The 12,066-nt window shown below is 48.1% G+C and overlaps 1 protein-coding gene across 1 annotated transcript in view; it reads right to left on the reverse strand.

Moving 5' to 3' along the window:
• Positions 1 to 389: 389 nt before the first annotated feature.
• LOC142583307 (uncharacterized) overlaps positions 390 to 12,066 on the reverse strand; it is a 41,398-nt gene continuing 29,721 nt past the window's right edge. Inside the window, exons 6-7 of the mRNA XM_075693725.1 lie at positions 9,786 to 9,997; positions 390 to 809 (exon numbers count right to left, since the gene is read on the reverse strand). Coding sequence (XP_075549840.1) covers positions 440 to 809; positions 9,786 to 9,997 — 582 coding nt within the window. The 3' untranslated portion in view covers positions 390 to 439. The remainder of the gene's footprint in view (positions 810 to 9,785; positions 9,998 to 12,066) is intronic.

The raw sequence follows: 12,066 nt of genomic DNA on the forward strand, positions 1-12,066 counted from the left end.
GGTTCAGTTCCGGTTAGGGTTGGTGGTCTGTATGCAGCACCGTAAGCTTGGCACGTAGGTGCTTAGCAGTAACACTAATCAGTGCACGCACAGCTCTCTTGCCAGCAGCGAAAGCCAGAAGGCAGCTCTCACTCCGGCAGAGTGACGGTACGTTCACTAGGATTCTCCACTTTTGCAGACGCCCACTGCGTATCTCTGGAGCCATCCTATCCTGACCCTAAACGCGCCAACAGCACATCTGTGTCGGTCAACACACGGTCAACAGCACGACAACGGCGGCTGCGCAAACGTGTTTCGCTATCATAGAAAGAAAGCAATGAAGACAGGTAGCTCGATGCACCCAGTGTGCGAGTCAGCACTGTAGACAGGTGTAGATTCAGAGTCGCGGAGACAGTAAAAAAAGAGAACTGCATTTTTCAAGTCACGCTATATAGGTGCGCTAGGCGTCGAAGAGTACGTCGACGTCTGTCCACTGCTCCTCGACGAGCTCCTTCCACAGTGCGGCTGCCCGCTCCCGCGTGCGCTTCTCGAGCTCTGGCAGACCTTCCAGGATCTCGTACCGCAGGACGGCGGCCATCACGCGGAAGCGGTCGCCCTCTTGTAGCGCCGAGCACGACAGCTGGAGCTCGCGCTCTAGATAGCGCATGCGCCAGTCGTCGAATTCGTCACAGCTGGACCGGAACACATCTTTCATCTCGGCGATGAGGTCGCGCCGGGCATCGGCCATCTCGTGGCGCAGCTGGTCGCGCTCGCACTCGCCAGGCTCGCACTCCAAGCAGCTGCGGCAGTCGGCGAGGAACTGGTCGTATCTGCGGTCGAGTGGAGAATTCATTCCGCTATGTAATGATGCAAGCTGTAGGTGCACGCTCTAAAAGGGACAACCGCGGCAGCTTTTTTCCTTGAACTCAGCACAGCGTCATCTCCATATTCGTGGCACGACCATTCCCGCATATGCACATCAATAAAAAGGCTATTCAACATGTGCACGGCACATGTATTGCACGCTTCGTCCGTTTTTTGTGGCTAGGTACCCTGCGCCATGCGGGATAATCGGTTTGTAAAAGAGTCACCATATAATAATGCACCGGTTCGTCTCCTGATGATACGATGATAAAACGATATTTTATATCCTTGACAATGTTAAACGCAATCAAGGATGCCCGGCACTTTTACGGTGAAGTAGCACAGCAAGTAACGACAGATAACGTCTACAGTTGTTCTCCCACATACTTATCTGAATGCACGTGTATTTTGGAGGCGTAGGCTCGCTTTGTTCATGTAAAATTTCTAGCCAGTGCACAGTACGTGAGGTTGTTACGTATAAATGCGCTGAAGACTGCGAATGTTTTGAGGCCTTTCTGAGTGCTGTTCTTTCGTCAAGACAATTTGTTCGTCTGGAAGGAGATTACAGGAAGGAGCTGGACGTTCAGATTTATGAGATGGCGCCTCCGTAGCTGTCGACATTCATCGATATCGCAGCAAATATTTTTCTCACTTGTCTCCGCAAACACAAATGTGAAAACTCTTGTCTCTGCAGCCAACGGACCCACACTGTGGGGACGTGATCTTACTGGCCGCCATACATTATCATTTTTTTGGTGACCGCTCATAACATGCGGGAGCAAGGCGCACCCGCGTGTGGTCAGAACTTTCTGTATAGTTGCAGTCAATTCCAGTCGCTATGTATATATATATATATATATATATATATATATATATATATATATATATATATATATATATATATATATATTGTTACGAAGAGTTGCGAAAAACTGGTTTTATTTACAGGAGACGGACGATGATCGTAACGTGATCGCAGCGCAGCCCGGCCTCTCGAACTCCTCGTTCTCTTCGTCTTCTCTTTCTCTTGTTCTTGTCCGTGCCTTTCGTATCTGTTACATTTCCCCGCAAGCAGACGAAGCCCGTGGGGTGAGTCAGGATGGACAAGCAGGGTAGGAAGGCTTCAGGCGAGCAATATGAGTCAGCTGAGTTCTGCTTGATCGCCGACCATTCCACAGTAGGCGAGCTATGGCGTAAGTGAGTTCGCTCAGGCGGTCCACAACTGCAAATGGGCCTGAATATTGTGACAAGAACTTTTGGCAAAATCCACGCTTGCGTTGCGGTGTCCAAAGAAGGACTAAGTCACGGCTTTCCAGCGATACTTGTAGGTGACGGTCGTCGTATCGCTCTTTCGAACGACTTTGCGAGGCCAGAGTACGAAGACGAGCTATTCGACGGGCTTCTTCGGCGAGACACTAAGTCTTCGATACAGAATCATCACTGTGCAGAACGAAGGGTAAACTGTCCAGAGGGCTTCGCGGTAACCTTGCATACAGGAGATAAAATGGGAGATAAAATAGGAGATAAAATAGTTCGTGGTTTCGCGCTTCGCCGTGTTGTATGTGTAAGGGGTGAAGGGCAGCATGTCGTCCCAGTTCTTATGATTCGAGTAGACGTACATGGCAAGCATGTTGGTCACCGTTTTGTTTGTCCTTTCAACGAAGCCGTTGGTCAGTGGATGATACGGCGTGGAATGACGGAACTGTGAAGTGTACAAACGAAGTAACTCTTCAATGGCATCAGCCGTGAACTGGCGACCACGGTCGCTGATGATGACACGTGGTGGGCCATGACGAAGGACCAAGGAACGCAGCAGGAAGACCGCCACGCAAGCAGCGGTGGAAGACGGTATGGCTGCAGTTTCTGCATACCGTGTAAGGTGGTCTACGCAGACAATTATGCAACGGTTCTTGTTGTTAGATAACGGGAATGGACCCAAAATGTCAATGCCTACTTGTTCGAACGGCGTACTCGGCGGTGTCAATGGCCGAAGGGGACGCGGGGCTGTGGTGGTCGGTCGCTTGTGACGTTGGCACGTTTCACAACTAGCGACATAGCGCTTGGTTGTTTCGTACATCTTGGGCGAGTAAAAGCGCTCCTGCGTGCGGTGCAGCGTTCGTACGAAGCCGAAATGGCCAGATGTCATATCGTCATGCATGGCGCGTAGAACGTCGGAGCGGAGACTCTCGGGGACAACAAGCAGAAAACGCGCTCCATGCCCGGAGTAATTAGTTTTGTAGAGCAATTTATCGCGGACAGTAAAGCGACCGCTGCCTATAGAAGTACGGGCGGCGACTAAAAGCGGATCGAGGTTAACATCACCTCGTTGTTCTCGCTGAAAGTCTGCCGCGTCAGGGAACGTAGAAGTAACAGCAGCGAGACAGTCGTCAAAATTCTCAGCATCGCAGTCGGTAGTCGCAAGAGGAATCCGAGAGGGGCAGTCTGCGTCAGCGTGATGACGGCCACTCTTGTACGATACCACAAAGTCGTATTCCTGGAGGCGCAGCGCCCAACGTGCGAGGCGACCAGAGGGATCACGCAGACCGACCAGCCAACATAAAGAATGATGGTCGGTGATAATCTTGGTCTACTTTAAGATAACATCGAAACTTTTGTATGGCGAAAACGGCTGCCAGGCATTCCTGTTCCGTAACCGTATCATTGCGTTCAGATTTGCTCAGGCAACGGCTGGCATATGCGACAACTTGTTCTGCGCCACTGTGACGTTGTACAAGCACCGCTCCTATCCCGATCAGTGTGAACTTCAGTCGGGCAAGATGGATCGAAGTGACGCAAGAGGGGTGCTGACGTTAGTACAAACTTCAGTTGAGAGAATGATGCGTCACACTCTGGTGTCCAATTGAAGGATGTATTTTGTCGCAAAATACTTGTCAATGGGTAAACGTCGGCAAAGCAGGGAACAAAACGACGAAAATACGAACATAGGCCAATGAATGAGCGAAGTTCTCGTGCTTACTGCGGTGGCTTGAAGGAGCTCACCGCTTCAATCTTACGAGGAGCGGGTCTGACGCCATCCTTGTCGACTAAGTGTCCCAGGACCAGTGCTTGACGTTCGCCGAACCGACACTTTCTTGAGTTTAGGATCAGTCCAGCTTTCTCAATGTAGTCGAGAGCGAGGTTGAGGCGTTCGTTATGTTCTTCAAACGTGTGGCCAAAGATTACAACATCATCGAGGTAAGACATGCATATCTCCCACTTTAGACCACGTAGTACTGTGTCCATGAATCTTTCAAAGGTGGCAGGAGCATTGCAAAGGCCAAAAGGCATAACAATAAATTCGAATAGGCCATCTGGAGTCACGAAAGCGGTCTTTTCCTTGTCGGCCGGGTCTATAGGTATTTGCCAATACCCCGATCGCAAATCAAGCGTTTAGAAGTAAGAAGCAGCGTGTAAGCAATCAATGACGTCATCGATTCGCGGTAGTGGATACACATCCTTCTTCGTCACTGCATTTAGATGTCTGTAATCCACGCAGAATCTCCAGGAGCCGTCTTTTTTTCGGACCAGGATTACTGGCGTTGCCCATGGTCTAGACGACTCTTGAACGACACCTTTGTTCATCATCTCCTTCACTTGCTCTGCAATAACTTTGCGCTCGGAGGATGACACTAGGTAGGGCTTCTGGCGGATGGGGTGTGCTGAGCCGGTATCTATTCTGTGACCAGCGCGGGACGACGGTAAATGAAGGGGTGCATCTCCATGCGTGAAGTCGAATGCAGCCTCATGTCTGGCAAGGGCTTGTACCAGTGCTTGCCATTCCGATGTACCGAGAGCCTTGCTGATCATGCCAAGCATTAGCTCTTCAGAATGGCGATTATCACAAGGAGAGCAAGCTGTAGAGACGTCCGTAGTTAGTGCCGCTATTGAGCTACATGCGGCTTCATCGAAGACAGCGATTTTCATACCGCGAGGAAGGACAACCGGCGTGGAAAAACAGTTCAGCGCCCACAATATGGCGACTCCTTTCGTCATGCACACGACAGAACAGGGCACAAGTATATCATTTTAGCACAGTTTATGCAGAGAGGCCTAACTACAAGGTTAACACAATCAGCATCAACAGTAGTTGCAGAAACACGAACGAGCGTCAGGCACCACGACGGTGCAATCGCTTCATCAAGAACACTGAGTGTGTCTGTGTCCCTGTCTTCACCACCCGAGCTTTGTTCAAATAAATAACTTGTTCAATGATATTTCGCCACAACCACAGTCCACGGAAGCGCCGCACTGTTCAATAAAATCGATACCAAGAATAACGTCGTGCGAACAACGAGAAAGAACAAGGAATTCCGACACAAACACTTTCCAAGCAAACAAAACACTCACAGCACAAACACCAACGGGGATCAAGCCTTTCGCCGCCTACTCCACGAAAGGTAATACCATCGTTCCAAGAAAACATAACTTTGTGGCCTAGCCGGTTTTTGAAAGCGAGGCTCATCATAGACACAGTCGCCCCGGTATCAACTAAACCCATGGTCGTATATCGAGACATTCACTTTGTTTTTTGAACATCACAACAGGCAGAGGTATTTCTTGCAAAGACCGTCCGGCGACCACACCTCCATTGGCCGCGGGTGCTAGTTTTCCGGCGGCGGTGACGACGAACGGCGCCGAGGGGACGGAGAGCGACGGGGACGGTTATTTGGTGGCGTCAAACTCCGCTCAGATGCTGGCGAATCGCTGCGTCTGGTCTCGTGTGACAAGTGGTCCATTGGGTGCAAATCGGTCATCCGCAAGTCATATTAAGTATGGGTTCTGGGTGGCGAGAACATTGGTGGTGTCCTACGTGATTGACGGCCTTGGCGACAATACCGAGCTATATGGCCTGTGGAACCGCAGTTGTAGCACACGGGAGGGTCGCAGTTCACAGCGTCTTCCTCGAAACGAATGGTAGGCGGCTGCGGTCGGCGAGAAAGTTCGTTGTCATGTGGATAACGTGCCTCTGCTGCTTGCTGAAATCCGTTATATCGTTCATAAGTCGCGTCATAGTAGTAGGGTCGGTGCTGTTCTTGTCGCGGCCTAACAGAAGTCACATGGCCTCGGGGGTAAAAACACGGCTGCTCTCGTTGTGGCCGAGCGTCGTAAGTAGGGCCTCTGTCGTAGAGACGTGGCTGCTGTCGGGGCGCGAGTTCATTATCCTCAGTGCCTCTCGCCGCAGGATACGGGGAGAAGGATGCCACGTTTGGCTCGAAATCTGGTGGTAGGCGGAAGCTATGAGTACCTGGATGTGTCACTTGCGCGTGCAGGCTGAGCTCTTCCCGAACTATTTGTCGGATCGTTGATGCCAGATCGAGGGGCTGGTTGCTGTCCACGCCTGCAACTGTCGTCACATTGGCTAGCGTGCCAAACTTCGGCGTGATGCATGCGCCTTGTCTTCAGTTGCTCGAAAATACGACAGTGCCGAATGATGTCAGCGACGGAAGCCAGGTTGTATTTTGCGATGAGGAAATTACAAACATTCTCCGCAATTCCTTTTAGGATGTGCCCGACTTTGTCTTCCTCGGACATTCCAGAGTCCACCATCCTACACAGTTTTATTACTGCCTCAATGTAGGTCGTGCAGGTTTCGCCAGGCACTTGCGCACGTTGCAGTAGCGTCTGTACTGCCCTTTTCTTTCGACGAGTCGTCTACAAATCGCCGACCACAGATCACATGTTGCTGATCGAGGCATGCACTCATCAATATCATTCTGCCCGAGTGAAACTTGTTTTTGGGAGCACAGGTCCGCCCAACAAAGTGTTAGCATTGTGACTCACCGTTGTGCCACAGTGGGATGCTTTACCGTCCCGTCAAAGCGACAGCGAACCGCTTTCTGATATTTGTGTGGTTAATCAGAATCGCAGTCTGGTTGATTAGCTATTCTGAACCACCACGCCATGGTAAGCGAACGTTTCGCTTTCCAAACCATTATCAGATTGAACCCTAGCGCTCCTTCCAGAAAGGTTGTGACTTCACTTCGATAGGCAACGAGCACGGTATGGTCATTGTCACGCTGCTCGGCTATTACAAGCCTAGTAGTCAAGCTGTCGACGAAAATTCGCCTGGTCAAGCTATAAAGTGAACAAGGTTTACACTCAATGACTAAGTCAAACGAAACGAAACATGTTTCGGAACCCATCAGGTTCCTTGTTCACAATGAGGCGGACAAGATGAGTAGTGGCATATTAAAGGCTAACTTTGTGATGGAATTACTGATTGTAGATGATTGCCACACTTTCTGCTGCCCGGTTTATCGTCCCGATTGGCGATTGGATGAAGGATGACTCAAGAAGAAGCCACGTCGTCAGATCAAACGTCTGTCAAGGGTATTTCTTTTCGTTTGACTTCGTCAGTGACTGCAAACCTTTTTCACATTTATTACAAGCCTCCTGTCCAGGCTATCGTTGCCACGGCGGCAGTGCTGCTACCATGCTATATATACCGATGAGTCAGCAGGTGATATTTCTCGCTGATCAGGCAAATTATGGCTTGTCTGAACAATAATTTGCAAAATTCTGTTGACTGGTCTCTACACGTATGTTACCGGAGTAGTAACATAATACCAGCGGCACTTGATTTTTCTTTATTTATTTTGCAATATTGAATGTTATGAGCCTCGAAGGCAGGAAACTGATATATCACAAGCCTTCAAGATGTTTTTGTATCGCTGCCCAGTATAAAGGAAATGTGAGGCTTCGCTTTGTCAGGCCCGATGTAACGGCATGCAGCAGTTCGATGTTCTGTACCAATCAAAGAGACACACTTTGACCTCGGGCTTTAAGCGTAAAACTACTACATTAAATTTTATTCCCATATTCTGACGCCAAACCGCACACAAAGTATTAGACGGTGACCTGCAGTGTTGTGTGAACAGCACAATCTAGCGCTCTCCTCATTTAGAAAAGGTCCCTATTTATTTGCTTTCAAAGCTAATGGCATCACCTTCTTTGACAACTTTTTTTATTTAATTGGTTGACAAGAAGCGAGGAAACCACAGAAATGCAGAGAATTTCGGTAGGGCCTAACTATCCAAGTGAAATTAGATACCCGGATGGTGATAGTTGCGCCGGTGCGTGTGATTGACCCGCTTTTTCTTGCTTCGATTGCGGAGGCTGGTCGAAAATCACAACGCCGTGTAGCGGGGAACTTAAAATACCGCTAAAATGGTTTCTCAGAGAAGAGTCGGCAGAGCGATGTCGTATGTGTGCCGAAAGAGCTAGCCAACATAATAGTGCCCAGATAAAGTTGTAATACGCAAATAAAAAAAATAATTCTCACCGGCAGTTTTGCGCATGCCATGCAAGAATGATCGCCGGGAAATCATTTTCTATTCCTTTTGTAGCCAGGCAGTCTACGGTTATTTCAAAAGTGCGAACACGTCACCTTTTTATGTCATTTATAGTGAATAGAGGACACTTTGACGTGGGTAGTTTTTGCGGTTTCCTGATGTTTCGCTATACACAAGCGAGGTAAGTGCTGCCGGAAAAAAAGCTTGACTAATGATGGAGGGTAAAGGCGAAAAAGGAGTATAATCGGAAAAAGAAATTTCTTATGTTCAGCCTTTTCTTGAAGTTGCTCGAGGACAGCTTAAATGGTCGTGACCCAACAATTTTTGACCAAGCGCGGAGGGGTAATGGCAGAAAAGGAATAACAACAGTTTGGAAATTTTTACGTTATAGCGCCCCTTTGTTAACCATGTCACCACTATCATCATGTTTTATTGTTTCGGGTGTTTCAGTTGTTAACATAATTGGTGTAGTTTTACGGCTGGTGCTGGTGTTGTAGAATTTCCTACCGTGTGTTTCTATGCCCCTCCCCTCCGTAGTGTAAGAACCTTGAAGGTAATAATAATAAATAAATAACAATAAAGAGCAGTTGACCCAGTCAGCCGGAGCGAGTGTCTAAACTTCGCGGCGTCTTTCTCCAACGTGGCCAAGTTCTGTCTATTGACGTCATGACACAGTTATTCAATCATTAACGAAACCAAAATTGTCTTAAGGAGGCCTGTGACACTAAATATTTTAGGGGGTTCTTCGGCTTGTAAGTTTTTCCTAAAGTTTAGAGTTCTAGGAACTTCATTTGCCCCAACGAAAATAAAATTATTCGTTAAAAATATCGAGTCAGTACGATTCAAGCTGGTACGAAGAAGCCTCCATAAAGCCATATAATTTATCGTAGACTCTTTAGTTGTTTCTTAAACTGAATCTATACTTATCCGTCGTTGATAAGTAGCAAGAGAAACATGTGTTGGATGTAGATGTAGAGATAGAGAGCGTGAAACTGAGATAAGGCAGTATACATTCCGGAAAACGTCATCACTCCAGTAACCACCTCTTCAATAGCCATGTATTGAGCGGTATTTATTTACTTTTGCCACCAGGCTGCTCTCTCACCGGCAAAACTGGTTTTTAACTTCAAAATACGGGCTGCTGGTTCACTTCTCACATAGGCACTCCAGTGGCTGGTTTTACGGCTCTTCCTATACTGACGCAATATAAATTGCATTGCAAGGGCTCTTTCAGCAGTCCATCCATGCTAGACCAATTTTCGCGAACGAATTCTTAATTCCTTAAAACGCGATGTATTTTCTTGGCGTCTAAATTTCACTGTATAGCTGTGTCATCGGACGCCATCGATGTTTCTCAGGAATAAGTAATTTTGTAGCAACTTCGACACGAAGATTTTAAAGGCGATATAACATTTTTCATTGGGCATCTCAATTTTGGACATGTAAAATTAGTACGCAGTGCATCGTACCCTACTTTATCATTGTGTTTTGTACATTTCGATACAAAGTACGTTTTATTTTACGTTTTCCTGAAAACGCGAGTTCATGTGCACAATTATTAGAATTCAGTTTAAATTATGCGCGCAACTCTGAAATACTTGAGTTACCGCCTTGGCTCTCGACGTGCCATGTCTTGGCTACGCTCCTCACCTGCCGTTGAGATCCGCCCTCAGCTTGTCGCAGACCTCGGCCCAGCGCGACTCGATGTGCTCGTAGATGGCACACAGCTCTTCGCTGACGACGTACCGCCTCGTGTCCACGCGCAGGTTCAGGCTCTCCGGCCCCGGCTCCATGGTGGTCTGCTCCTGCATCGACTCTGGGATGACCTCTGAGGCTGCGGGCGAATCGGTGGTGCCTTGCACCTGCGATGGAGGCAGCACCACCAAGCACGATAAAGGAACTTCAAGAACGAGCAATGCAAATGCAAATGAGCGTTAGTATAGGGTGTTTATTATTGGTTACAGGCAGAATCATTTTGAAAGATGGCGCTAAAACCAGGGATAAGTGATGCTGATTTTATTAATAGATAAAGTTAAGCAACAGACAGGCGATTGATTGATTAATTGATTGATTGATTGATTGATTGATTGATTGATTGATTGATTGATTGATTGATTGATTGATTGATTGATTGATTGATTGATTGATTGATTGATTGATTACTGTTTGGGTGTATATCGCCCAAAATCATTACAAAGTTATACCAGACACCGCAGCGAAGGAATGCAAATTAGTGAAAAACTCCACTTCCATTAAATGACCAGATAAACTTATTACACGAGCCTTTTTGCATTTCCCGTGTATGAAAACGCAGCCGCCATGTTCGGAAATTGTACCCGTGACCTCGCATCAGGTGTGGAACGCAATGGCCAATGAACCATCTCAGCGAGTGAAAAGTGGGCACCCTGCGTGCAGTAAATATATCGTTGGTTCTTTGAACTGGACCAATATTTCTTTAGGATTCCGACTTCAAAGTGTCCATTGAGGAAGGAAAGAAATTCAGTTCTGCAGAAACCAAAAACGACGATTGCCAATGTGAGCGAATCCCCTAACGCGAACGGAAAGCTTTTCGCTCTATCAAGGGAATCATGCGTCTGAAGGAATATATTTGTTATTTAGGCAGCGTTAGTTTAGTTGTTCTTAAATTACAGGGCGAACAGAGTCATTAACCCGCCCACCTACAGCTAGCATAGGTGGCTATCGCACACAAGCTGATTTGCCATATATGCGTCTTCTCCAGCGGCGCGAATACCGACGCCGAAAGGCAAGTGCTATCTTCGCCTCCTGCCGTTGAAGCCCTCTCCCACAGATGCCACAAGGGCAGACGATGTTGTGCGGCGGAGGTGTCATCCATTGAGTGACAACTACTGCGCTGCAATTAACCCCACCTCTTACCCCCTAACCAAGAATCTCTCTCTGTCGGGAGGGGAAGGGGCCTCTCTCCATCTCCAGCGCGCAGCTAAAGGACGCCCCAAAGCTCCCCCGTGACAGCACGCGCGTCTTAAAAGCTCCATAGTTGGCGTTCGTGGAAGAGCACTGCCGCTGCTTGCGCGAGAGCACGTCAACTTTGCGTCGGCGCCTTTGTGCAGGCGGCGAAAGTCCAACAACGCAAAACGGCAAAAATTGCAAAAAAAAATGATACCCGCTCGAGATGGGTTTGCGGGCGCAGCGGTCGTGGAAGTGAGCGTCGCCGAGACGTCACCTCTGCGCGAATTGTGATTTTCACGCTTCCACAACCAGTTCTCTGCAGCCGCCGGTGTATGCTTACAGCAATCCGGACACGTAAAACGCTGCCACAAAATTCGCAAAGATTTTCGTTAATAAGCGTTATTTGCCATTAGCTGTTCGCATTCACTAATAATATTTCCGGCGTCATGATTGCCTCAAATTTCCTATTACGGGCAGTTTGAGCCAAATTATTTTGTGTGTGTGTGTGAATACAGAGGCGCTACGCAGGATGCCCCTAGTTCCTCGCTCACCTGAGTTTTCTCGACGGCAGTCAACGAACAAGGATAGCGAGGAATGCACGAAAGCAGCAAACACTGAACTGTCGAGATGAAACCACGCATGCCAACACTAGCGCCTGCTAGGCAAGCCGCTTCCTTGTTTAGAATACAGTAGACAGGGCTACGTTGTGCGCCAGCGCCGCCAATTGTTATCAACGCAATATCGCAATACCATGACTACCCCCTCTATCTACATACGCACTGTACGCAAACTACCTGCCACGCCTGTCACGTCATGAGGAAATCCCTTCTTTCGGACGTTGTCTGTCTATCTGGCTAATGCGACCAGTGCAGACACACCAACTCTTCTTTCATTTCAATACGTTCAAAGATAGCATTTTTTATAACTTATTTGCAGAAGTGCTTCGCAAGTAAGTTATCTCCCGCTTCGTGGAACGACAAATAAATTAAAGATGCGACCGACT

This window comes from Dermacentor variabilis, chromosome 5 (genome assembly GCF_050947875.1).
Source record: "Dermacentor variabilis isolate Ectoservices chromosome 5, ASM5094787v1, whole genome shotgun sequence".
NCBI classification, from domain to species: Eukaryota; Metazoa; Arthropoda; class Arachnida; order Ixodida; family Ixodidae; genus Dermacentor; species Dermacentor variabilis.